Below are 27,777 nucleotides of genomic sequence, written 5' to 3'. Positions count from 1 at the left end.
TCTGATTAGGTAATAATCGGATCTTTTACTGATAAAGGACTCAAATGACACCATTTTTATCGTTTTGTTATCCTTTTATTGCATAACCTTTTTACTCTCGTGCATATATAAGCGCTAACAGACAAAACATAAACAAGGAAGCGAATCTTTGTTCTCGAAAACAGGAGAGTTCCTCTTATTCATCTGCAGTCTTTGGGAAAGAAGTAGATATGGCAAGGTAACTAAAAGTTTTTTTCAGGCATTTTATACTGCCAGACATTTAAAATTTAATATTTGTTCTGCTTGCTATTGTATCATACTTGAGTATGTGAAACAAATTTAAATTATGACATTAATTAAAATTAGAGTTAATAAATAAATAATCGATATAGAGGTAAGTATGTATTCTTAGTTTTTAAAGCAAAAACTGGTGAAACATTAGAGGAGAAAGACGCCGTGGACATATTTTTGCTTTGTGAAAAAAATTATACTTTCTATTCACTAATTATTTCACGCCTGTCCTCAAATGTATAAGCTCAAATATTAGGTGGAGTGGAAACCTTGAATACATTGTTTAAAAAAATACAAAAAATTGTCTACAAGTGAAACATACATAGATACCATTTGGACATGTTTGGGGCACATTTGAATACACAAATAAAACATTAGGGAAATGTGTTGCACCTTGGGACACTGCTAATTTCTTAAAATCTAATTTTATCAGCCATGTTTTTGTAATCTCTAATAGTAAACTTCACCACTAAATTGTGGCATAGTCAAAATCAGCATCAAATGAGTAAAATTGACAATTTTGTGAGAGAAAGAACATTTTATGATTCCAAAGTAAACATTTTCTTCCTTTTTATTTCATTTTCTGTCTTTTTATTTGTAAATTTAATCAACTGAAGTTTATTTTGTTATGAAAGAGAAGTACTTGAAGTATTTTGCTTATAAGAAAATAATAATAGCGCATCTAGATTGACCATCATTTTGGTTTTTCTTAAACCGCGTGTTGATTGTACCTTGAGACAGCCAGACATTTTGTACCTTAAGACACGTTCCAAGGTACAACATATGCATGGTTCTTAATAATTAACGTATGTTTAGGAACATGGAACAATGTTCTAATCTTATGTAGTCTTTCAAACACATTCAATGTTAGATAATTATTCATAATTCATTATTCATGATTCATAACTAATTATTCATAACTTAATTCACTACCATAATTTTTTTTTGAGCAATCACGATTGCTTATTGTTCTCATTTGACTGTTTTGAATTCCTATCATTTCATTTTCCCACCAGCACCCTCTGCCAGCACCACCGCCGCGTCGACCGGCCTCACGATGCTGCTCCTCTTGCGAAAACCGTCTCCAGGTTGCGTCCATATCCTACGCACACACGCCTACACACACATACACACACTCATGCCTGCGCACAGACACAAACACACATGCCTACACACACACACGAACGCCTACACACACGCGCGTACACACACTGCACTGCATACACAACACGCACGCACATGCATACATGCACACACACGGACCCACACAACATGCGCCTACACAAACACACACGCGCATTCATACACACACGCTCGGGATTGCGAAAAACATAACTTGAATTCAAGATGCCAAAAATTCAAATTAATATATATATATATTTTTTTTTTGTTTTTGTTTTCTGGTGCAAAATTGGTTTAAGTATATGGCTGTTTCCTGAATCATGAAGACTTTCCCATAATACAATAGGATGTGTCCCAAGGTACCAGGGGTGCTCACAGGGGGGGGGGTTAAGTTGCGCCATCAAAATTTTTGGGGGGGATTTTTTTTCCCAGAAGGTTTTTTTTATTTAGAACATGAAATTTTAGAATTTTAGAAAGAAAAAATATTTAAACTCATTCAACAAGAAATAGAACCATTAATTATACTTTTTCCGCGTACTTTCAGGGCCGTCGCTGTAGCAAGCCCCCCCCCTCCCCTCTCTGTTTTTCAGAAGTGTGGCCGCCAATTTCATTTTAGCGATGCAACTAACGAAGAAAAAGGAAAACTCTTCGTTGTTTTAAAAAATTAAAATAGTAATTACAAATGAACAAGTGAAATAATAGTGACAAAAAGTATTTTTTCTGTCAAATTTGAATAGAAACTGTAATCTTAAAATACAATTTAGGAACATCCACGATTCTCTTTTATCACGAGTAAGTAAGAGCCTCAGAAATGTGCACTTCAAACATTTTTATTGACACACACACACAAAAAAAAAAAAAAAGTATTCAGTACACAATTACGCAATTACTATTTTTGGAAAGGAATTATTAATTAATTATTTTTTTATTGTTCGATAAGAGTTTGAATAAATTAAGTATTGATACGTCTGAAGTATTGATGCTACTATTTATTTTAGGTTAGAATATTTTGCTTGTGTTTTATTTATTTATAAATATATATTTTTTCCCGTAAATTTAGTCTAAATAAAAAAGAAAATCCTTTTATTTAAGTTTGCTCTAGAGTGATTTTCATTTTAAACTTTTATAATTTTGTCCCCTTGATGAGATAACAGGAAATAATTATGGTACTCGGTAGTACCTTGTTTGTACTGTTAATTCATAATAACTAATTTGAGAAGATTAAAAAAGAAATGCACGAAGTACCACTCACTGAAATAATCCTGACATAAATTAGTATACTGCAAAATACCAATGTCGTGATAAATTTAAAACGTAAAACGAATTAAAAATTTATTTTTCAAACCTAAAAAATCTGTTTTGAATGTTGCTAAGTAACATTCAAAATTTAACTCGAAAAGAAAAATTTTAATATTTTCTGTTTCATTTTCTACTTTTTATCCATATCCTAATCAAAATACAATGAATTTGACGGTAACAATTTACGATTTCCTTTTAGTCATACTTCTATAAAAATACCAACTTGAATAAAGTTCCCAAATTATTCAAATTCAATTCCCATTACGAGTTTCGACCCATTATTAAACCATTTTCTGCTTGAAACCTTGCGTTACTTCTTCGGATAACGTAGCAAGCTATGAAGTTCAGATGTGCTATTTCCCCCAAATTTACAAAATTCGAAACGATATGGTTTTTAAATCGCACAGAAAGAGCGCTTTTATGCCCCCTTTTTTTTTAGCCTACTTTCCCAGTAAAAGTCAGAAAAAGAAGAAAAAAGCATGAAAGAAGGCTTAATGCATCTTAAAGTTATTGCGAAAAACAAAAAAAAGTCAAAAATAAATAAAATAATTAAATAAATATCGAAAAATTAAAAATTGGAAAGTAGGGTATTGAGATAGGAAAAATTGTCTGTCGGTCCGTCGGTCTGTCGGTCTGTCTGTCCCCCCCTAATAACTTTTGAATGAATAGTCCGATTCGAACAAACTTTTTTTTTTGTTCGAAAGATCTCGGCGAGGACACCTCATTCCCATATTTCACTTTTTGATTTGAACTATTTTTTGTTCAGTTTTGAACGGTTCAAAAAAAACTTAACATTAGCGCCTACGGGGAAATTCAAGGCAATTCCGAACTGAGAGGCGAATTTGCTTCAAACTTTGTAGGAAAAAGCTTTTGAAGAAAAACTTGTACACTAAAAAAATTCCGAAACGTTACTGAGTATTTCCGAGTTACGTTTCGGGATTTTAATGGTTTTTTACCCACTTCCTGGAAAAATCAAGTATCCGTGTCAAAAAGTTTCCTGAATTGCTACAAGTCGCACGAATGCAGACTTTTCACTGTTGTCAAAAATATTTTTAGCTCCCAGTTTAAAGATTAACTGAACGTATTTATAAAGTGCATCGGCTTCAGTTCAATTACGGCCCGTCCATGCTACTTAAGCTTCCAAAGGAAGCGAATAAGTGTGGACTACTTTGCTTTGCAAGAATTGCTGGCGGGTAAAATTATCGTCATTTACTTGCAATTCTGGCTTAGCTTTGGGCATGTTTCCCATAATGCTCTTGGAACTACCTTGGTAAAGTAGGAAGATGCCGAGCTATTATATTATACATTCCTAAGTTTTTAATCTAAAGTTTCTGAGATACGACTGGCTGCTAACGGGAAGATTTCTGAATTTTTCAGGAAGCTTCCGGGTTAAATTCAGGAAGGTTACTGAATTTTAGCAGAAAACGTTCCTGGTTTTTGCAAGTTCTGTTACTGGCAGAAATTAGGCACATCAGCTGCCCATTATTTTCCAGGAACGTTTCTGAATCGTTTTTACAGTGTACATAAAATATATTTTTGATTTGAACAATTTTCCGTTCAATTTTGAACCGTTCAAATCCTTAACATTATCGCCTACGGGGTAACTGAAAGTCAATGTAGATTCCGTACTTGAAAGCGGATTTACTTCAAACAAATTTTGTTGGAAATGGCTCTTGACGCCAAACTTCAGACTTCGACTTCAAGAATTTAGGGGCACTTGACTCCGACTTCGACTCCTGTGCCTGACAATTAATCAGACTCCGACTCCCCGACTTCGACTCTGACTTCGTAACTTTGGCAAAAATTTATACACGGAGGACAAATGACTGACTCCGATTCTTAGATATTCAACTCCGACTCCTTTACCTCAAAATGAGATTGACTCTGACTCCGACTCCGCAGCTATGGTTTTGACTGTGAAATAATTATTGTTGATCTGACTTGTTTTTATTTTTACGCTAAAGTTTTAATTTAGGTATTCAGTTTTCGGCGAATAAACTCGAAGTCATTTATGTTTCTACATAAAGATATGCGCAGACGATTTTTTTTTTTTTTGACAATGAAAATTTTTTCTTTAAGTTGACATTTTATTGTTTTTATTTATTTTGGTAAGTGCATTAATTCATTTAAAAAATTGTTTTTGGCAACAGGAGAAAAAGAAACGATTTTTTTTTTTGATATAATGTATTTATTTTAATGAGCTTATTAATTTTAATTATTATTTTTTCGTTTTGAAAGCTGTTAAAGATTTTTTTAATGGAAAAAAGTGTATTAGCTGCTTTGTTTAAAAGTTGCTGCTATTTTATTTGTTTGTTTTTTTACGCATCTAATTTTTTTTTAGATAAGTTAGGAATATTTTATTCCTAGAGATCAGCTTAAAGTATTTTAAAAGTATGTTTGAAAACATTTGTGATTTTAGCTGTTTTTGAGAATATTGATCAGGTATTAGAAAGTAGTATGGGTATACGGGAAAGTAGGCTCGTCTAGTTCTAGACAGAACTTCTTGTTTGGCTTGAAATTGAAATAAATAGGAACGAATTCGAGTTTTAAGAAAAGTGTTTTGAGGTGCATCATTGCCTGAACCAGGTACAGTCGAAATTTCGTACTTTATGGTCCTTATTCAACAGGCCAAGAGACGCTGACGCACAAATAAACACTCGCGCGAACTCTTTTTTTTTTTAATAAATAGTACACAGAAGGGGTAAAAAAAGCTAATAAACAAGAAGTTCCGTCTAGAGCTAAACGAGCCTACTTTCCCTCATACCCATACTACTTTCTAGAACCTGATCAATGTTCTTAAAAATAGCTAAAATCGCAAATTGTTTTATACATAGTTTTTTAATATTTTAAGCTGATTTCTAGGAATAAAATATGCCTCACTCATCTAAACAATCAGATGCGTAAGAAAAATAAGTAAATAAATAAACGAACAAATAAAATAGCAGCACCTTTCAAACAAAGCAGCTAATGCACTTTTTTCCATTAAAAAAAAAAACAATAACCACTTTCAAAACGAAAACATAATAAGTAAAATTAATAAGCTCATTAAAATAAATACATCACATCAAAAAAAAAAGTTTATTTTTTCCCCTGTTGCCGAAATTATTTTTTTTTAATGAATTAATGCACTTACCAAAATAAATAAAAACTAAAATAAAATGTCAACTTAAAGAAATAATTTTCATTGTCAAACAAAAAAAATCGTCTGCTTATATCTTTATGTAGAAACATAAAAGACTTCGAGTTTATCCGCTGAAAACTCAATACCTAAATTAAAACTTTATAGTGAAATAGAAACAAGTCATATCAACAATAATTATTTCGCAGTTAAAAACATAGCTGCGGAGTCGGAGTCGGAGTCAATCTCATTTTGAGATACAGGAGTTGGAGTCGAATATCCAAGAATCGGAGTCAGTCATTTTTCCTCCGTGTCTAATTTTTTGCCAAAGCTACGAAGTCAGAGTCGAAGTCGGGGAGTTGGACTCCGATTTATTGTCGGGCACAGGAGTCGGAGTCGGAGTCAGGTGCCTCTAAATTCCCGGAGTCGGGTTCTTTTTCATCAAAATCTTTTTCCCACAAAGTTTGTTTGAAGCAAATTCGCCTTACAGTTCGGAATTGCCTTGAATTTCCCCGTAGACGCTAATGTTAAGTTTTTTTGAACTGTTCAAAATTGAGCAAAAAATAGTTCAAATTAAAAAGTGAAATATAGGAATGAGGTGTCCTCGCCAAGATCTTTCTAACAAAAAAAAAATTGTTCGAATCGGGCTATTCACTCGAAATTTATTAGGAAGGAGGCGGGGATAGACCGACATACCGACAGACTGACAGACAGACCGACAGACATTTTCCCCTATCTCAATACCTCACTTTCCAATTTTTAATTTTTCGATACTTATTTAATTATTTTTTTTAATTTGGACTTCTTTTTTTGCTTTTTGTAATATTTTCAAGATGCATTAAGTCCTCTTTTATGCTTTTTTCTTCTTTCTCTGACTTTTACTGGGAAAGTAGGCTGAAAAAAAAAAATACTCGTAAAAGCAACACATGAAAATTTCAAATTTTTTGAAGACCAACGATTATTTCTCGTCCATGTTCCACATTTCCCCCCTTTATATTTGTTTGCAACAGCTTCATTTAAAAGTATTGCCTCTGCGTATTTGCGACAAATGCAAGATTGTAATATTTTTTTATTTTATAATTAAAGCATATTTTTTGCGTGTTTTATGGATATTCTTAGCTGAAAAGTGGTGCATTTTATTAATTTTATTTTCTTTTAAAAAAATAAATAACTAAATATATAGATATTAGAGATACATCTTAACCTTTTAATCAATTTAATTGTCGTAATATCGTAATTAATATTTTTGCTAAAAATTATTTGTATTGCACTAGCAATCAAATACCTTTCCTTTTTATCTAACAGAAACGTATTAATGTACGAATTTCTAAATTAGTAACGCTTTTTTTCTCGATTCTGATAGCTATTTTATTGCAGCTGCAATAAATAAAACATGTTTTATTTTTATTTTCATTTTAAAAAAATATATGTATACCCTGATCTTAATGTTTCTTTGTCTCTCATTTCAGTTCTGAACAAGTTCATATTGCTTACAAAAAAGTTTCGCCTCTTCCGGAGAAAAAGAATCCTGGAGTGGCACCAATAATCTTATTGCATGGAATAACTTCGGCGAAAGAAACATGGGATCAAGTAATGCAGCCTTTGGCAGATGAAACAGGACGAGAGGTAAGAAAAAGATTATGATATTTAGAAAGACAAAGAGTAAACGGTTTGCACTTTTATTACTCTTTATTGAAGATCTCATTTAAATTTCTTTGAATGGCATGAAATTTACTTTATTTAACCTTTAAATAATAATGTTTAAATTTATAAAAAAAAGTGTTGCAAAACACATTGAAGAAATTTATAACGTTCAGAAATTAGTTAGAAGTTCGTATTGAAGTAAGAAAATTTTACTTTCCCGAAATTCAATTTTGATTCCCTATTGTCCTGTATACTGTTTGACACCGATGAAATGAAAAGGCTAATATTCGATTTACAGGCGGCAATGGGAGCATCTATTGGTTTTCAGGGATGGCAACTTTTGAAAATATGTGTTAGCCTCTAAATTTAACAGAGTTACATTGAAATAAGCAAAACACAAGTATCAAATTTTTACTTTTCCATTTAGTTCATATAGACTCGTCTTCAATGGATGTTTTCCAATTCCATAGCGACCGTGAGCATACAGTAGCTCAAGCTGAAAATTGTTTTAAATACATTTTTATAACAATTAAAAGAGTCAACATTTTTAGTTAACTGTTCCACGAGAAATTTTAGTTCTACTTGTAAGAATACATGAAGTTCTTTACTAAGTATATTCTAAAACTTATAGGTATACTTTGAAAGATATTGTGGAAGCACTGAGTATATTGTTAAATTTTAAAATCTGGGGGAAAAAAAACAAGAATTTAGTTTGAAAAATAAATTTAAAGAATTCAAGAATTCAATTAAACTGCGATTTTTTTAAAACGAACAGTTATTTCTTTATTTGTTTTGAAAAAATTGTGCGTGGAAAAGGGATTTAAATTTGTTTTACGTAAAAAGTTTGGATCAAGAATAATTACTATCTGTTTTGAAGAAACAGAAAAAGGATAGTTAAAAATTCTTTTAATTTAACTCTTGGATCAAAAATTATTCAAACGAACAAATGAACATTTATTTTGTTTAAACAGCTTCTGAAAAAACCGTTGGAATTTTTATTGTTTTTTTAGTAAATAATATTTAAGTTGAGCGATCGGCTTGCTAATAGCCAAAAAAAAAAAAAAAAAAAAAAGAGAGAGAGAGAGAGAAGAAAGAAAGAAAGAAATAAAAGGAGAAAAAAAGAATAGAGATGACAAAGTAAGAAAGAGTTAATGGCAAAAAAAATAATAATAAATAAATAAATAAATAAATAATTCTCAGACTGAACAGTTTTCATGCAGTAATCTCCTTCTACTAAATTGTACAGTATCTTAAATTTATATTCGTGCAAATATTTTTTTGCATTTATGACTGAAAACCTTTAAATACTAAGAAATGAGGAATACGACATCATTCAAGAGCGTAGATAGAGAAAAGTCAAAAACGTTTTTATAATATCAAATTCTAAGATCAACCTTTTTAAAATCAAAATCTATCTTTTCCTGAGCAGAAAAAGAAAGTAATTAATCCAGTATTGAACTTATAATTATGTCTTATGTAATAATATAGTTTCTTTTCTATGTATGGCGCAGAAGATGGATGAATGAATGGAAATAACCATCAGAAACATGAAGACAAAAAAAGGCATATCAGCTGGTCGCCGAAAACGGTTAGTAGTGCAGAAAAATATCTTTAATATCTACTGTTGTGCAACGAAGACATTGAGTAGAATATTTAAATTACGTTCATTACTTATTTATACATAAATAATATAAAAACATTTATTTAATGTTTTTATTTCTTGATAAGTTTTGATCTACGAGCAACAAGGCTAACATTTAGAAAATAGATTGAAGAACTTTCGGTTGTTGATTGGGCTGCACAATTCTAGTGTTTTCGTAACTAATCCACGTGAATATTACTACAGAGTGTTCAAAAAAGGTATACCCTCTTTGAATGACAATGACACAGAAAATTATTTACATATTGAAAGTTTCAAACTTGAAAATAAATTGAACCGATGTAGAATAATGCAGGAACGCTGCATACACGTGTTTCGGAGTTAAGAGGAACACTTTTTTAAATGCAAAAGATGTGAGCTTTCGGAGGAAAAGATATCTGGCAAAAGATCCATTAGTTCGCTGCTTTTGCACTTAAAAAGTAGCTCCTTGTAACTCCGAAGCTCATGTATGTCGCTTTCCTGCTAATTTGTGCATTAATACGTCGTTTTATATTCTCTTATGAATAATTTTGAGTTTCGTTGCTACATCTCGTTGAAGCTCCTCTCTAAACTGGTTTTGTACTTTTTTTATGTGCTCAGTTGAACAGAAACACCCAAATGAATGAATTTCAGTTTGTTAAATATTAGTCTGACTTCAGCTATTATTTTAAGCCGTCGAGCATGAAAAAGAACAAAAAGTTGGCCGTCATATACATTCGAAGAAGGTATACTTTTTTTGGGGGGAGGCACTCTGTTTCTACTTCCTTTAATAAGTAACTAATTATGAGCTGATCTTTCTTTTTTTGTCTGCAATTATTTCCATTAATGTTATGCATCTTCGTCGTCATATAAGACTAAAATTAAAGAGACAAAAAGTTATAGAGGAAGGGCTTAATTTATTCCAAAGGAAGTGTAGGAGCCCCATTAAGGCCATCCCTGAATTTTATCTTACAAATAAAAATTTGCATATCGTTGAAAAGAAGCACTGGAGCCCAACCCCTGTGAGCTCCTATAGAGAGTAAGTGGTATAATCAGTGAATGAAAGCACCCGAGTGAATAAATATTTCGTAATTTAAAGAAATAATAATAACGTTTCAAAAATATGTCATTAGATTATTTGGCAACTGTAACGGGTGTGATCACAAGAACAGGGGTGTGATGCGAATAAAGTGCACAGTAAAAATTACAGAAATGAAAAAAAAGAATTTAAAAGGAATGGTATAGTATATTTTACTGGATAAAAGAAAAATATATTTGAATCAGCTCAAAAAACAGATTTACAGGGTAGACTTAGTTGTCGTTTAACTATCAGAAAAGAAAACACTTACAATGGCAATGTAAATGAATTTGGAAATCATGATTCATGTCAAAAGAAATATCTATGAGTCGAGACATTAAGCAGCTTTGTAACAATTTTCTAAATGTCTAGTTGTTGAACAACTCGTATTTTATGATAATCTGAAAACTCTATTAATTTCTATAGTCTTACTATCTGTTAAAAAAAAAATTTGCCCTTTCACTAACGAGTCATTTCTCATATCAATTCCAAAAATGAGTAAATAAATGAATAAATTAATTAATAAGCACATTACTATGATGTACACTTTTGAATAACGAAACAGAACCTTGAGAAACTTTGCATTTAAGTTACATCCAGTTTGAAGAACGAGTAGCTAAAAAATTATTAAATTTAAAAAATATTTTATAATTTAAAAAATTATAAAATGTTAATTTTTCTGTACGAATAAATGACTGCAGTCAAAGTAATAAAAATTCAACAAAGTGTCTCATAAAATTAAAACATTTTATTTCCTCATTTAATTAGGTTTATGCTTTAGACGCAAGAAATCACGGTGACAGCGGATGGAATGATGACTTCAGTTCCGATATTATAGCAGAAGATGTTTCAAGATTTTTGCAAAAGATGAGTTTGTCCAAAGTTGCTCTTATTGGTCACAGTTTTGGAGGAAGAGCAGCAATGAAACTGTTCTGAGTGAGGTAAGAATATTCAATGAATTAAAACCGCACACACAAGATATTTCTTTCATAATTCAAAATTTTTCCTCTCATAAAAACGCTTTACCTTATTAAAAATACAAGTTAGCATTCATCAATATTAAATTCACCGCAATATTTTGCACTATTTTTGTTCATAGAGTTTTTGATTTTCTTTTCATCTGTGCAAGATTTTAATAAATAAAAAATAAAATAATAAAGCCAGGAAGTTATATGCTTTATATTTCTTCAAATTATACGTATAATTTGATTTTTAAAATCTTTGGATACTTGTTTAAGAAGAAACTGGCAGGTTCAGAAAATTAAAATTAATACGATATTTATAATCATTTAGATTTTTTTTCGAGAGGTAAGGGTAAGAACACGTATTTATAGCAGTGTCACCAAAATTAGTTGAATGTGTAAATAAATAAGTAAGGAATAGTTTCCAACGACATTTTTAACTGGATCAAATTTCTTCTAACATTAAAACCATAATAAACAAACTTGCATTAAAAGTTTAGATTCAATTTCAAAAAAAAAAGGAAAAAAAAAGCTTTGTAACTGTATGGTATAATGTACTGCGTAAAAATTAAAACTGAAGAAGTTTTGTTTTTGTTTCTGTTATGCATCAAGAATTCTTACTATCATTCCTGGAACAAGAGTAATTAGAATATTAAGTATTTAAAACACTTATTAGAAAAAATATGTTTACTTCTTTAAAGCTTTTTGCAGCATCAGCAAGCTCCCCTCCACCTTCCTGCCTCATTGCTACTATTAATTATCATTTCAAAAGTTTTAAAGACATTTTTGAAAGCGACTTCAAGTAAGCTTGTAAAAACTGTAATCATATCTGTTTGCATAATTGTTCAGTATTTTCGAAAAAATGACGAATTTTAGATTTGACAACTTCGATCTTCATTCTCCTTGCTGCTCTAGGGAAAGCTGATACCAGTACCACCAGTCCCTTCGGAAAAAAAATCACTTAAATTTTAAAATGTGATGAATTTTTTTGTTATTGGCCATGGTCCATCCAGGATGCATCTGACTGACGCTTCGTAGGAAGGGCCTCAAGCTCCTTTGGTCACAATAAACAAATAAATGAATAAATAATATGAAATAAAATAAGTTAAAAACAATAACAAAAAATATAAATAAAATGTTTGAGTAAATTAAAATAAATAGAATAAAATAAAGTAGAAGTAAAAAATAAAATAAAATGAAATGAAATAGAAATAAAAAATAAAATCAAGTAGAAATAAATAAAATAAAATAAAAGCATATAAAAATAAAAGAAAAATTTAAAAACCAATAAACAGACATTTTTTTTAATGAACCAGATAGAACAAAACTTAACACTGAGTGCCAGGTTCATCTTGATTTATGGTAAACGCAACAAAATTTGAAAAAGAAATTCTAGAAGTTCAGTTCTAACCTTTATGTTATGTTTTCTTTTAGCCAAATTTGGTTGAAAAGCTGATTATTGAAGATATATCACCTAAGCGACCTGCTCCTACGAGTAGACATTCACTCCTTGAATACATCCAAGCAATGAAGAAAGTGATTGAAGCCATTCCACCCAACGTTCAGGATGTTAAAGAAGCAAAAAAGCTTCTAAGGAACCTTTTGGGCAACACAGAACAGGTTTGTATTTGCGGAGAAATTTCTGTCAATTAGCTTTACTTCTCACTATCGAATTTGCATAAAAACACCCATGGCGCGTTGTTTAAAAGCAGATTTCACCGTGGTGTAGCCATTTGATATCACTCTTGGTATTCTAGCATAGACTTGACAACGTTTTGAGCCAAAATGAAAAATCAAAAATTGAAATTTCTTACGATTTTTTACTTTATGAACTTTAGGTATTGAAGAAAGTGATATTTCTCATTTTTTCCAACTATAAGTATTAAATGTTAAAGAGTTTAACTCAGATAACTTCCATGTGAAAAAGAGATCCCGAAAAGCGAGATATGATTAAAACTGCAAGTTTACTCTAAAATGAATTTAATAGTAACCCAAATTTGCATAATAAAGACGGTAGAAACCTGTTATGCCACAGGGAATGTCGGACTTGTTTTGTACCCGCGTTAAAACATAACAATGGTCTAAAAAAGTTTTTTTTCTTTTTTTTAACCAAATGTAAACTGATAATAGTAATACAACCTAGTAAAGTACTATTAGAACTTGGAAATAACTATCCAAAACGTTGTTACTAAAATCTTGACACGCGTTCTTGCATATAGACATAAAATAACAGAATATGCCCATAATACTAATACAATTAATTTCGTACAGGAACAAAACTGCAGTAAGGGTAACCCTAACCTTGCAGTGTCGTATTGGTGCGATTACCTAAATTTTTGGATGGAGAAAAGTCTCAATTTATCGAATGAAACTTCAAATTTTACAGAATGAGTAAAAATACTTGTATGTGTATATGTAAATGTCTGCATCTAATGAGAAAAACGACCAGGCATTATTGAAATTAAAAAAAAAGCGATGTTGCAATACTATCTCCTAACTCATCATGCAAAATTTGTTAAGTCAATCATCAGGAAAAATTCTTGGGAGGTCTCACTAACCTCCCGTGTCCTCTCATTAGAACGTCACTAATACCAGGTTAGGTTTGATCTAACTCTAGTATTTTTTCTCAAAACACAACAAGCTGAAACTGGAATATAGAAATAGATATCGCACCGAAAACAGTAGGAAATGTGATATTAGAGACTTAGTAAATGAAAGAAAACGGCACTGTTGTATTTCTTAAAAAATCGAAGGCCATGATGGCATTGGTAATATAAACAGATTTCGCGGAAAATCGAAATGTAGTAAAACGTATCTCTACCTTGCTTGTATATTACTCGTACCAAAAGATACTTTTGGGCCGAGATGGGGCATGCTTTTGTAGTGAGATATCCAAACATTATTTTTAAGAGACAAAAGACAGATTTTCAGTTTTTGAAGTTCTACTGATTAGAACCTTCAGATGAAGCATAAGTACACACAATTCCAAAATAACCTTCAAACATCACCAAAAAATATAATTATTAAACTTAACAATTCACGAATTGTTTTAAAAAACATATTTGATGCCACAATTTCCGAAATTGTGTGACAAATGTTGCATATGTATTTGTAGTTTATGTGTTTTTACAAGTATGGATCGCAAGTAATAACTTTTTGTTATTTTATTATTTATCAGGGTGCCCTTGACGACGGAGCTGAAAACACAGACGGATTTTATTTAGGAATTAAGAAAGGAGAGGATGGAAAATTTGTTTGGAAGGCTAATATGGAGCTGTTAGAAAAATTCGCAGAAGGAAAATTACCGAGCACACCAGCATTAGCCGGCTCGTTTAAAGAACCAGCGCTGTTTTTATGTGGAAAATATTCGTCTTTTAATGTGTAAGTATTACCTACTTATTGGACACAATGTTTTGATTAAGAACATCTCTACGCCATCGCAGTTTTTTTAAGTTTAAAAACGTGAGGCGTCTAGTAATGTAAAAACGTCTTAAAAGAGTGTAAGAGGTAGAATAAGTTTACGGTTAAGTGGATCACTTTTGAGCTATTTCTATTTTTCAAGTTTTGCAAAGATAAAACCGTAAATCATTTATATTGACCTACACACTTTAAAGTTAGTATTGTTGAACTTTTGTTTGCATTTCAGCAGTTATTTTTTGAAACATAAATCTATCGAAATTAGTCAGTTTTAATCCAGAGTCCAAAAATGGAACAAAATGAATCAGTCACCGACAGTGTGAAATAGATTTTATTAGGGGCAAAACGCCAATTTAAAACCAAGTTTAGTTTCTTACTTTTCCATTTTTCACTCCAGGTTCCCCCGTACCTACCACTATTTGTGGATTAGCCAATTGGATGGGACCCTGAAGACAGCTTTGATTTTTTGATCCAGACCAGAAACCGAGCAATCCCTGTTCCAGCACCCCCAGAGGTATCATTTCACCTGGAGGACTTTGTGACCACGAGCATATTTGACGTCCACAGTCACCATTAATTAAGACGGTGGATCTTTGACCGGCTAGAGACCCTCAAGTCACGAGTCCGATGCCTTACCGATCAGGCCATCACGGCCCAGTTTAGCTCTTTACTGCCCACCGTTTCTCTGGGGCCATAGGTCGTAGTGGCTTGATTTTTAAGGTCGAAGATCCTCTGTGCTTGTTAATAGTGACTGGGCACGTTAAATATGTTGTGGTCGCAAAACCCTCCAAACGAATCGAAACTGCTGAGGGTATTGGACCAAGGATTATTCGGCTTCGATCTGGATTTAAAAAAAAAAAAAAAAAAAAACTGTTTTTAGAGTACAAAATCCAACTAGTTAAACCATAATTAGAGTTAGGTACGGGGAAGCTGTAGTGTGAACATAGTTCCCTTTCGTAGCGCTATTCCTTTGTTGAGCAGTGTAACTTGAATGGTGAAATATGACTGTTTTACATTTAAGCTATTGGAACTAACGCAAGTTAAAAACAAAAGTTCACATCATATATGTCAAATACATTACAGTTAAACATTTTGCGCAAATAGATATTTTTCTACAAGGAATAGTAATTTGAACAGAAGAGGGTTAAACTAAGTAGCAGTTTTTTTGAACATAAAAGCATCAGTGCATCGTCAAAAAAGAGCTCTCAATATTAAATTTATTACTACTAATTAAACGGTATTAATTAAACGGTTAGTCACCTGGGGTGACTTGATTGCGGAGATGTTGCTTCTTTACTGAAATTTTGCCCTACGTCACTTATTTAATCATCTCATGGAGTGAAAGTTGAAGAAATGTACAAAACGTTATTGAACCCTATTTTTAGTTTATCAGAATAAAAACATATAATATCCCAATAAAAAATCTCCTTACGCACAATTCTCTAATAAAAATCTGTAATAAAATTTTAAACTGTGTAAATAAAAAGAATTTTTAAGCTTGATATTACAGGAAAATTATCTATTTTAAGTAAAAAATTGAATTAAATGTCTGTATTAATTTATCCTTTTCATTGTAAAAACATGAAAAATTGTTTCCATAGTAACACGCAATTTCTATGTGCCACATATTTGAACACATGAATTCAGGTCTTTTGTAAATTAAAATTAAACGCATAAATGTTTTTAATGTCCTTTTTGAAATTAGTCCAATAGTATTTTATGCTCTAAGTTTTATATTTTTGCAGAATGCATGATTTTGCTCAGTATTTACTAGTTATTCCCATTATGTAACAATTTAATCCGCTGTTTGCCATTTTCTCAATTAGGATGGTAAATATTGGTTTTAGACGGAAAAAAACCCAAGCATAACTGATGCTTAGAACAATAATTTTCTTCTTTATTAGGAAAAAAAACACCTATTTTTTCAACATCAAATAGATTTATTATTGTTGAAAAGCTAAAATATTTAAATGATTAAAATATTTTAAAAATCACTCGGTGACCTGCAGTAAGCAAAATGGGCCAGCTAACGACCTATCTTAATTTTTGTTTTCATTACCATAAGGACTTATTCCTAAAGCGTTTCAATATATAAGCTGCTCCGACATCAACTGAAAAAATCTTTTTCATGTATTAGTCATAATGAAAATCATACCGAGTTAAATATATATATATATATATATATATATATATATATATATATATATATATATATATATATATACACACTTTTTTCTAAGCTAGGAATTTTACTCGTGATAGCAGAAATACGAGAATTGAAGCTTCAACAAAAATTCTTACTTTAAAGATCTTTCCTATTACTTAAAATATGCAGCATACTAACATTCATTTTGATACGTAACTTGCAGGGTGTTAGTCGGATTTAAAAAAGCACTTGTCATTGCATAATATATTAAGATGAAAAGTTTAATAATGCTTTCTAACCTCGTATGATGTATGGATGTATGGGAACTAGTTATTGAAACGAGAGCAAACTTGAGGAAATTAATTAATTAAATACATGTTTTTTTTATTATTTTTTTATGGTTGTTTATTAAAAAACATGTTTTAATTTTACAGGGAAAAAGATGAAGACATCATTAAAAGTATGTTTCCAAGCTCAACTTTAAAGCGCATTGAAGCTGGTCATCAAATTCATCTTGCACAACCGGAAAAGTTCGTAGAAGAGGTGGTCAAATTCCTGAACAACAGCCAGAAAAGTTCGTAGAAGATGTGGTCAAATTCCCGAACAGCAGCCAGAAATGTTCGTAGAAGAGGTGGTCAAATTCGTTAGCCGAGGCTGAAATACTTACAAAAGACAAATCTTGAATTTATTGTAATGATTGTCTGACTCATGATGTTTGTGCAAAAGTGAAAATTTTAATCATACTTTTAACGAAATAAAAATGATATTGTTTTTAATATTGTAATCACTTCTCATTTTCCCCTGCTTATAAACAAATTAAGCCAATGTGTAACTTAATTAAACCATTAGTTCCTATCATCACATTTATACGACACTATTTCTTAACTTCCGTAAAAAAAAAAAAAAAAAAAAAAAAAAAAAAAAAAAAAATTGCTTTTTAATGCGTATATTTAGCAAATCCTGTCGAAAAATTGCGTATTTTTCAACTCCAAAATTTGATTGAAATGTCACTTCTGAGCTAATTTAACTTATTGATAATTTAGATATTTGTTTTTACTAAATAGCGGTCTGTGAAACTGAAAAAAAGGATTAAAACTAGCATTTATACATAAACGTCGATTATAATTTATGGATGAAAGTTAAAACTAAGCTATGTTTCAAAGAACGTTTCAATTATTAAATGGGATCAATAGCAAATGATTAATAGCGATTCAATACTACTTTTTTGTTTGATCAATCATTAATATCGTGCTCTTTTACAATGAACTTGCTTAACAGTATCCGCGTGACATTGGTCATTACACTGTTTTGGACAATCTCACAAAGCCATAAAATTTTTATTTATTTAAAATTTAAGTATGAAATGTGTTATCAAAATACCCCCCCCCCCCCAACGAACACATTGGCACAAATCTCTGGTACATTTTGTATTTTTTATTTATTCGTTTTTATTAAAAGGGTTTGAACTCCCGTTAAAACATATTACGAAAAAATTTTGCATTGAAATTGAGAATTTCTAAAAATTTAAAATGTACCTTCATAAAGCACAGCATCTTAAGCAATTGTCGCATATAAATTTGCCTGTAAAAATGCAAGAAATAAAACATATTATTATTTTCTAAATTTTCAATGCGTACAGATAATTGGATATGTAATTGTACCTGGATTTGGCATTGTTTTAGCTTTGATAAATCATTAAATAAGTTCCTTTTAGAAGCAGCCAGCTCTATCCTTTTCTTTCTTCCCTTTCAAAAATTTAAATTTAAGAACACATTTCCTTGTTTTTAATCTGTTTAGTTGTTAGTAGTTTTAGTTTAGTTTAGTTATTAATCTGTTAACAGATTGTGGATTCGGTAATCTGTTTAGTTGTGCAAAAGTATTTGAAGGTATGTAAACACATATTTTCTGATTACGAATTTTTACTTTTACTCTCCTCCAAATTCAAGATTTTTTTAATTCTTAAATTAAAAAAAAGTGGAAGAAGAATTTTTTTTTGAGCAATCACGATTGCTTATTGTCCTCACTTGACCGTTTTTGATGTCCGTGCCTTTTTCAGCTTGAACCAGGAGCGTCTGCAGCACCACCGCCCACCGTCCTCTGCAGGCGCGGCTCCGAGCACTGGGCTCCTGGAATCCGTTTCTCCTGGTCGGTAGCGTCCATGTCCTACACACACGCATGCTCATACATACAAGCTTTTACACACATACACACACACATGCACACGCTCATACACACAAGCCATTACACACATACAATCACGCCTACGTGCATACACACAGGTCTAAGCACACACACAAGCCTACACATGCACGAACGCGCGCTTACACACACACACAACTATACACAGGTAACCGCCCAGGAGGAGGGGCAGGCTTGGGGGGAGGCAGGAGCCATTTCTAGAAACAATAGCCCCCAAAGAGCAGGGTCCTGTCGCAACTCGTGATTGCGAAAAACATAATTTGAATTCAAAATTTCAGAATTCAAGTTAATTTTTTTACTATTTTGTTTTCGAACTATTGTGATACGGAATTTGCCTTTCATAAAAAACATTGAGAGTTTAGTAGGGTGGATAAGGAAGAGGTGAAGAAGAACAGTTTTTAAGTTATCAATTAAAGTATGGTGTCTCACTCATTTATCAATCTTTAGAAGTTGCATCCCAACAAAAAATAAATTTTGGGAAAAGTAAATTCAAATAAGAACTTCAATGCAATATAAAATTTTCCTGAAAGATTTGAAAATAATATTTGTCATGTCCAACTTAGCCAAAAGACACAAATGTTTTTTTTTTTATTTTTTTTTTATTTTTTTTTAACGTGTTATTGATGTCCTATTATTGAAAGGACAAATGATGATTAGTTTTACCAGTAACGATGAAATTGCACTTACCTTTGCGAAATTCTTTCACAAAAGCAAAGAATTAACTGCCAAGACAAATTACGTAAATATTTTGAATAAAAGACAGGTTGTTCAATTATTTCCGTAAAAAGTTGTTGTGCTAAGTACGTTGAAAGCACTTTTGGCACATTGAAAAACCTGTCTGAGTTCTTTTGACAACAAAAAGATTCCAAATTATTCTATTGCGTTTCAAGCTCATCACTGACGTCATACTTCCTACTACATACTTTTAGTTAAAAACAAGATTATGAAGCCGTTCATATTTTTCAAAAAAATGCAACATTAAATGAAGCAAAAAAATCCCTACGTCCAACGCTACTATTCTGCAAAACAAAAAAAAAAAAAAAATAATAATAAATAAATAAATAAATAAATAAATAACAAAAAAAATCTGCAATAAAATGATAAAGTAGTATATTGTCATTCTCATTTAAACAATTCAAAACAAAGGTTAGATGGTAAACGAGGTTATATTCGAATATTCCAGCTGAATTCACCATTGCTCAGTTCAGAAATTTTTTTCATTAATAGAAATTAGCTAATACTTTCTAGAAACAAAAACAAAGTTTTCTTCCTTTCCCACGAAAAGGAGATAATATAGTCAAAACTGTGTAATTGCGTGATTTGTTTTCCTGCAAATCAGTATTGTTGAATCTTTATGATATTGCTTCATTTTCATAACGTTATAATATTGTTTTATTTTATGAGGATGGACCTATCTCAGCCTGTGTCAGCTTATTACGTTTTGAGTACTGGTATCAGGAGTGCTAAGGAGTGTGGGAAAAAAATATCGTAGCGGATAATACTTCTTTATGCATTTGTATAGACATGTAACAGTTAACGAGAAGTTCATCTAAGTCCAATTGAGTCTTTCCAAACCAACATCGAGCTTCACTTATAAATCTCTCACTTGGTTCAGGTTACAATTATCTCAAATACATATTTTTAGATCTAGAGTCATATACATATTTTTTTAAACATTTAAACCAGATTTCTTTCACCGAATATGTCTCATATGTAAAAAGGAAGGAAAAAATCGACAACAAACTCATTTTCTCAAGCTGCTAGGTGTTATGTATCAGGATATTCGTAGAACTAATGAACGGGGATTAGCGAGCGAAGCGAGCAGCGGCAGAGTCTCCTAATTATAATAATAAATTGTTAAATCAACCCCGTTTTTAATTATAGAGGATGGTATAATGCATAAAAGTGGGGAACCGCATGAATTCAATAAAAATTTATATTGGAAAAGAAAATAAGACCGATTTACTTTAAAACCTGTTCAATCTAAAATATCGTTATTTTCAATAATTATGATAAATATGATATAAATAAAAATAAAAATGAAGTTGTACACCAAAAGATTTTTAACTGAAAAGTAAAAAACTTTTGGAAAAAGTAACTGGAGCAGACTGTGAAAGGTTTCTTGCTTAGAAAATACTTTCAAGCCTAAAGTGGAATAAATTTCTTAACCTTTAATTTTCTTAAGTATTATTTTGAAGTTGTGTCAAGAGCTTAATTACGTAGAAAGTTCTGAGCGAATGAGTGTTAAAAATGATAAAAGAATTAGAAAGCGGATAACAGTTATAAGAAAGAAGGAATAAAAGAGGAGAAAGTGAAATGGAGAAAATAGTAAAAATATTATTAAGATTTTTGTTATGATAAAATATAATGGATAGATGTTTTTTAATGAGTTAGTGGCGCTGTTTTCTTTCAAGCGCGTACGCGCCTCGTTTCTAGACATTTTTTTAAGAGAGGGAGGGGGGGGGGATCTTCTACCTAAATGGATTTTTAGTATTTTAGACTAGTTCATCTTTACTAATAATAAAGCTGAATGTCTGTGTCTCTGGATGTCTGTGTCTCTGGATGTCTGTGTCTCTGGATGTCTGTGTCTCTGGATGTCTGTGTCTCTGGATATCTGTGTCTCTGGATGTCTGTGTCTCTGGATGTCTGTGTCTCTGGATGTCTGTGTCTCTGGATGTCTGTGTCTCTGGATGTGTGTCTCTGGATGTCTGTTTCTCTGGATGTCTGTGTCTCTGGATATCTGTGTCTCTGGATGTCTGTGTCTCTGGATGTCTGTGTATCTGGATGTCTGTGTCTCTGGATGTCTGTGTCTCTGGATGTCTGTGTCTCTGGATGTCTGTGTCTCTGGATGTCTGTGTCTCTGGATGTCTGTGTCTCTGGATGTCTGTGTCTCTGGATGTCTGTGTCTCTGGATGTCTGTGTCTCTGGATGTCTGTGTCTCTGGATATCTGAATGTCTGTTACGCGCATAGCGCCTAGACCGTTCTACCGATTTCCCTGTAATTAGGCACATAATTAGTTCGTATCTTAGGGATAACCTCAAAGTCATAACCTCGAAGCGGTTTTTCAAAAATTCGATTTTGTTCTTTTTCTATTCTAGTTTTAAGAACATTTTATCGAGAAAATTATCATAACATGGACGAATAAATTATGATAACGTGGTCGAGTAAATTATCATAACCTGTACGAGCAAATTACCATAACATGGGCGAAAAAATGAACATAGCAAATTGGCAAAAAATTCATCATCCATTATTTGTAAACATACATGCGAACCAAATGACTTTTTAATTTCTACTACTGGCAAAGCCGTGCGAGTACCGCTAGTATTAAAATAAAATAAGAAATTAGAAATGACAAAGTAGAAGAACACAACATTGCAACGCGTGTTTCACGGTTATAAGGAACTATTTTTTCAACTCAAAATAAGTAAGCTTATTGATTAAAAGACATGTCTTTCGTTGGATGTCTTTTCATCCATAAGTTCACTTACTTTGCATGTAAAAAGGAGTTCCTTTGTAACCCCGAAACACGTGTTTGCGGCACTATGCAATTTTGTGCTATTACACGTTGCTATTTATTATTTTAGTTTCCAGCACAAAGGTTTTTATTCAATTTTAGTTTATACAACTACATTAAATATTGAAGTGAAATGTGAATTGAAAAGTACTTTATTAAAATGATCGATAGAGTTATAGAAAAAGTAGAAGAGACAGAAAGAAACGAATTTTTCATTCCTAAACACACATGAAAAAAAAAGGAACTCATTCCTTTTTATTACATAAATATTTCCTTTTGGTCATCACAGCCTCAAAAAGACCTAACTCTTCAACTGTTATTTGTCCATATCTCTTTTACAATTGTGAAGGAAGTGTCAGTTCCTGCATCTTTTCCTCAAAAAAGTTAATTTTCCTTCAGGTTACGTGAAAGAGTCACACAATAACTTTCAACATCACTTTGATCTAACAAGTAGAAATACTATGTTCTTTCGTAGATTTATAGCCTTTATGGTTATCCTGATCATATAGTAGTGCTTTTGCGTAAAATTAGGTGAGTTTATTGAACTGCATTTTAAAAAGGTAAGCCAATTTATAATGTTTAATAAATTTTAAACTGATATTCAATATATTTTTATGTTTTTAAATATGCTATTATGATAGACTTTTTATGCTCGAAGATTACGTAATTTGGTAACTTTTAATCGTTACGTTTTCCTGATCAGATAGCATTATATTTGCGTTACATTAGGCGAAAGTGATCATCATTGTAAAATGGTGAATCAAATGGCGATGTATAACAGATTTGAAATTAAAGCTTAACAGTTGTTTTAAAAAGTGTATTTATCGTGGTGCACTGTTGAATGTTTTAAGATCATGTCATTTTATTTGATTTAACTATTATCAAATATTGAAGCAAAATGTAAAAAGAAAGAATTGTGTTATACATACATGTAATTTCAAATTCAAATTAAAGAAAAAAAGAAAGAAAGCTTAGTTTCTGAAGGATCAATTTATAAGAAAAATATATGTATTAATATTAAGATTTAAACTGATTTTAGCATTACGTATATGTGTATCACTTAAAAAACATCAAAATTGAAAATAATATGCAAGGCATTTTATTCATAGAAAAATTCAATAATTTGGAGCTCCTTTTTAGCCTACTTTCCGAGTAAAAGTCAGAGAAAGAAGAAAAAAAGCATTAAGTTAGGCTTAATGCCTCTTACAAGTATCGCAAAAAAAAGTTAAAAATAAAAAAAATAGTTAAAAATCGAAAATTTAAAAATTGGAAAGTATTAGCCTACTTTCCCAGTAAAAGTCAGAAAAAGAAAAAAAAAGGCATGAAAGAAGGCTGAATGCATCTTACAAATATCGCGAAAAGCAAAAAAAAAAAAAAAGTAAAAAAAGTAATAAAGTAATAAAGTAAATAAAGTAATTAAAAAAAATAACGAAAAATTAAACATTGGAAAGTAGGGTATTAAAATGGGGCCTCTGCCCTAGATAACTTTTGTGTGAATACTCCGATTTGATAGTTTTTTTTTTTTTTGTTCGAAAGATCTCAGCGATTGCACCTCATTCTCACGTTTCACTTTTTGATTTGAACAATTTTTCGTTTCATTTTGAACAGTTTAAATCTCCTAACATTAGTGCCTACGGCGAAACTAAAAGTCAATATAGATCCTGAACTTGAAGGTAGATTTACTTCAAACAAATTTTGTTGGAAATAGCTTTTGATAATCAATTCCCAACTCCGATTCCTAGAATTTTAGCGCAGTTTAATAATGAAAATTACAAAATGAATTTAGCAATTACAAACGGCTAGAACTATTTAATGAAAAAAAAATTGATCGATAAGGTTTTCATAGAATGTTGACGGAATTTCAAAATTCATTTATATAAAGCGCAGGTGCGGCGAAGCGAAAGTCTACATATTATGCGCGAAGTCAAATTTCGCATTTTGTTTTACAGGACAAATGCTTCAGAATGTAGGTATGGCGTGAAATGGACTACCGTTTAAATGTTGTCTGTGTAACACAAGGAAGTCACATCGAAAATCTCTGAGCCATGTATACAAAAATTTGAAGTTCCGTTTGCATTCTGTAAAAATCTTACCGATTAAATTTTTTTATTAAATAGTTATAGCCGTTTGTAATCCCTATATTCATTTTGACCTACCCTGTACTTTAATTTTTTTTTTTTTTGGCAACAGAGGAAATGCAAACGATTTTTTTTTTTTTTGACACTAGGGGGCCTGACCCTGCTCGCTTACGCTCACCAGCACCCGAAGTTTGCTTCGCAATGATTTAAATAGTCAATTAGAAGGAATTAGATTAGAAAACGCATTACGAGTTCCGTTTGAACAAAAAGCACCCCTTTCCTGCGTTTTAAACTAACTTGTATGAACTTGCACAGCAATAGGTGCTAAGGCGCTCCTGAGCATTGCAAAATGGCAGTTTTGTACGTTTGAAAAGTCGCTTTCAAATTTAAAGGCTTCTAGTAATATGTTTTGCTCTGTAATGCTGTAAAAAAAAAATTCGTAAAAGTCATTGATTTTTTCCGTGGAACAATTCGGGATTGCACAGGTTTTCATCTATTTCCTGTGGAAATTAACGCTTCTAAATTTTTTTTTACAGTGTAAGGGCTTGAACTGTGTTAAGTCTAGGATTTTCCGTTAAGATAGAAACACTTAATGCTGTTCTAATTAATTGAGAAAGTTAGAACAATCTTCATTTGATGCACAAAAAAAAAAAAAACATATCTTTTTTGAACAACATAGAATGTTGAGGACTGTGGAAAATCTTTCATCCCTTAAAAAGGCAATTTACGTGAAATTTTAGCTTAAAAAATTAATTTAAAAAACTAATTCAAAATTTAAAATAAAAAGCGCCAGATGCAAACCCCTGGGGATCGAAATAATTTTTACCAAATTTCAAGGCTGTAAGTGCTAGGGGATCTCCTGGACGCAGACCATCCACAGACTTCCTTTTACAATTTCTTTGTAGGTGCTTTCTTTTAATATAAAGAGATAAATGTATTCATTTTAATAAGCTCATTATTTTTTATTCTTTTTTTTCTTTTTGATAGTAATTAAAGATTTTTTTAAATGGAAAAATATGTTATGCTTTCTTTAAAAGTTGCTACCTTTTTCTTTGTTCGTTTGTTTATTTTTTACGCATCTATTTCTTTAGAGGAGAGAGGCATATTTTATTTCTAGAAATCTGGTTAAAATGTTAAAAAGTTACGCTTAAAATAATTTGCGATTTTAACAAATTTTGAGAATATTGATCAGATACTAGAAAATTGATATTGGTAACCGAAAAAGTAGGCTCGTTTAGCAGCTCTGGATGGAACTTCTTTTTACATGACGTGCCGCCGTCACTTGAATTAGTTAGCAAATTATCAAGTTCTTTATAAATTAGGAATGACTATGGACACTTCACAAGTAAAAAGGAGTTTATCGTGTGAATCTGTGTAATTGATATTGGTAAGCGGAAAAGTAGGCTCGTTTAGCAGCTCTGGATGGAACTTTTTTTACATGACGTGCCGCCGTCACTTGAATTAGTTAGCAAATTATCAAGTTCTTTATAAATTAGGAATGACTATGGACACTTCACAAATGCAAGAAGGTAGCCCTCCAACACCCCCTAAAATTCCCCGTTGTGTGCAAAAAGTAGCGTATGACAAAGAAAAAAAATCTCGCTGTTTTTCTTGAAATAAATGCGCACAACTATGAAATGTAGTCTAATATAGATACAGATTTTGACCTCCTCGCCCATTTCCTAATAAAAACAAAGAACACTCAAAAAACCGCTTTTTTTTATTTAAGTAGAGCAAAAAAAAAAAAAGGCTCAAATTCCCCGTAGTGTGCAAAAAGTAGCGTTTGACAAAGATAAAAAAAATCTCGCTGTTTTTATTGAATTAATGCGCACAACTATGAAATGTAACGTAATATAGATACAGCGAAAGGTCCAGCTTGGGGGGGGGGGATGGAAAAAGAAATAAATGCAATCCCTAAATAAAACAAAAAAAGGAAAGAAAAAAAGCAAGCGTTGCCGAAAAAACACGTGGTCATCACGTCAGAAAATGTAGAAGTAAGCTATATATTAAAAAAAAAAAAAAAAGATTAACATTGCTTGCGATTAAGATTCCATCGTAAATATCGAATCGAAACCCAAGCAGTGACGTCACAGGCATAAAAGATTGAAGAACGCTTTCTTCGACTGATGCGTGAAAGGACATGATGTGTTCAGCATTAAAAAAAATTGTAAAAAAAAAAAAAAAACTATTGCGTATTCTTAAGAACTTTTTTCTTTTGAAGAGGGCGAAATGTTTTTACTATTACCAACTTAAATTTCAGAAATGAGGCTTTGATACTGCTCGCAGGATGATATTAGAAAAAAATAAAACCCAGGAAAACATGCAAATTAAATGTTTTTTCAAAAAATCATAAAAAATACAAAAATTGCTCTATCGTCAAAATTTTTTTGTTTATCATATTTAAAATTAAATTTCCGACACTATAGTACCAAAAATATTTGTCTGGCGCGATTGGTTCGGGGTCTGTGAGGTTAAAAGTACTAAAAAGTGCTAAAAATCACATAAAACATTAAATAACTTTTTTTCTAATTAAAATATCAAAACTCGAAGCCTGAGGTGCACAACTTCAGCAAAAACTACACCTGTATGCCAAATTTCATCTTTCTAGGCCTTACCGTTTTCCCGGGATGCGCGCCACACACACACACACACATACACACACACACACACAAACATCTTATTTTATTATATGTATAGACATGTATAGAAGCTCTTAATGGGAGCGAAATGTAAGCCTTTGGATCCCATTTCGCTTTACAAGAATTGCAAGCGTATAAGATGCTTGGTACTTGCCTACAATTCTGTATTAGCATTGGCTTGGATGTTATAATGCTTTTAGAGCTATCCTGGGAAATCAGGAAGGATCGTCACCTGGTATTTTTCCACTTTTCTTCATTTTTATTGCAACAGTCATTTTTTCTATCAAACCGTTGTTATAATGTCCTTCAATTCGATTAGGTTAGTGACTTCCTGGGTTTAATGATACTATGAGCGAAAATTTTATTTAGTTTTCCTAAACCAATATTCTATATTTTTTGTTTATCACAAATAAGCAGTAGGAAAACTTACTAGAAAAATACTGAAAATATACTGGACTGACTATAAATATACTAGAAAACATAGCACACAGTTGAATCAAACTGAATATTTAAACAACGCATTTTCATTCTATCACTTTTATTTGATTGACTTTTAATAACTTTGGCTTCATTAGCCAAATGCTCCAAGATGAGCTGAACGACATTTCAGGGCTTATTTACTGTATTTAGTTGCTTTAAGACAATTTGATTTACAAGGAAATTCAAATG

The 27,777-nt window shown here is 31.5% G+C and overlaps 2 protein-coding genes across 3 annotated transcripts in view; both read left to right on the top strand.

The window, feature by feature from the left end:
- The first annotated feature begins 143 nt into the window (after positions 1-143).
- LOC129217182 (protein ABHD11-like) lies at positions 144-17,437 on the top strand. The gene is made up of 6 exons (XM_054851448.1): positions 144-217; positions 7,279-7,435; positions 10,918-11,082; positions 12,546-12,731; positions 14,290-14,492; positions 17,109-17,437. Exons 1-6 carry the CDS (start codon positions 210-212, stop codon positions 17,254-17,256), a joined length of 867 nt encoding a protein of 288 aa, XP_054707423.1. The 5' UTR covers positions 144-209; the 3' UTR covers positions 17,257-17,437.
- A 5,367-nt stretch (positions 17,438-22,804) lies between these two features.
- Positions 22,805-27,777, top strand: part of LOC129233573 (protein ABHD11-like) — a 31,358-nt gene continuing 26,385 nt past the window's right edge. The window contains exon 1 of one of the 2 annotated variants that reach the window (XM_054867587.1): positions 22,805-22,951. The gene's annotated coding sequence lies outside the window, so the exon portion shown is untranslated. The remainder of the gene's footprint in view (positions 22,952-27,777) is intronic. The other variant, XM_054867594.1, reaches the window with a different exon arrangement.

This window comes from Uloborus diversus, chromosome 1 (assembly GCF_026930045.1).
Source record: "Uloborus diversus isolate 005 chromosome 1, Udiv.v.3.1, whole genome shotgun sequence".
In the NCBI taxonomy this organism is placed as follows: Eukaryota; Metazoa; Arthropoda; class Arachnida; order Araneae; family Uloboridae; genus Uloborus; species Uloborus diversus.
The sequence above is the reverse complement of the archived record's forward strand: the minus strand, read 5'-3'. Positions and strand labels throughout refer to the sequence as shown.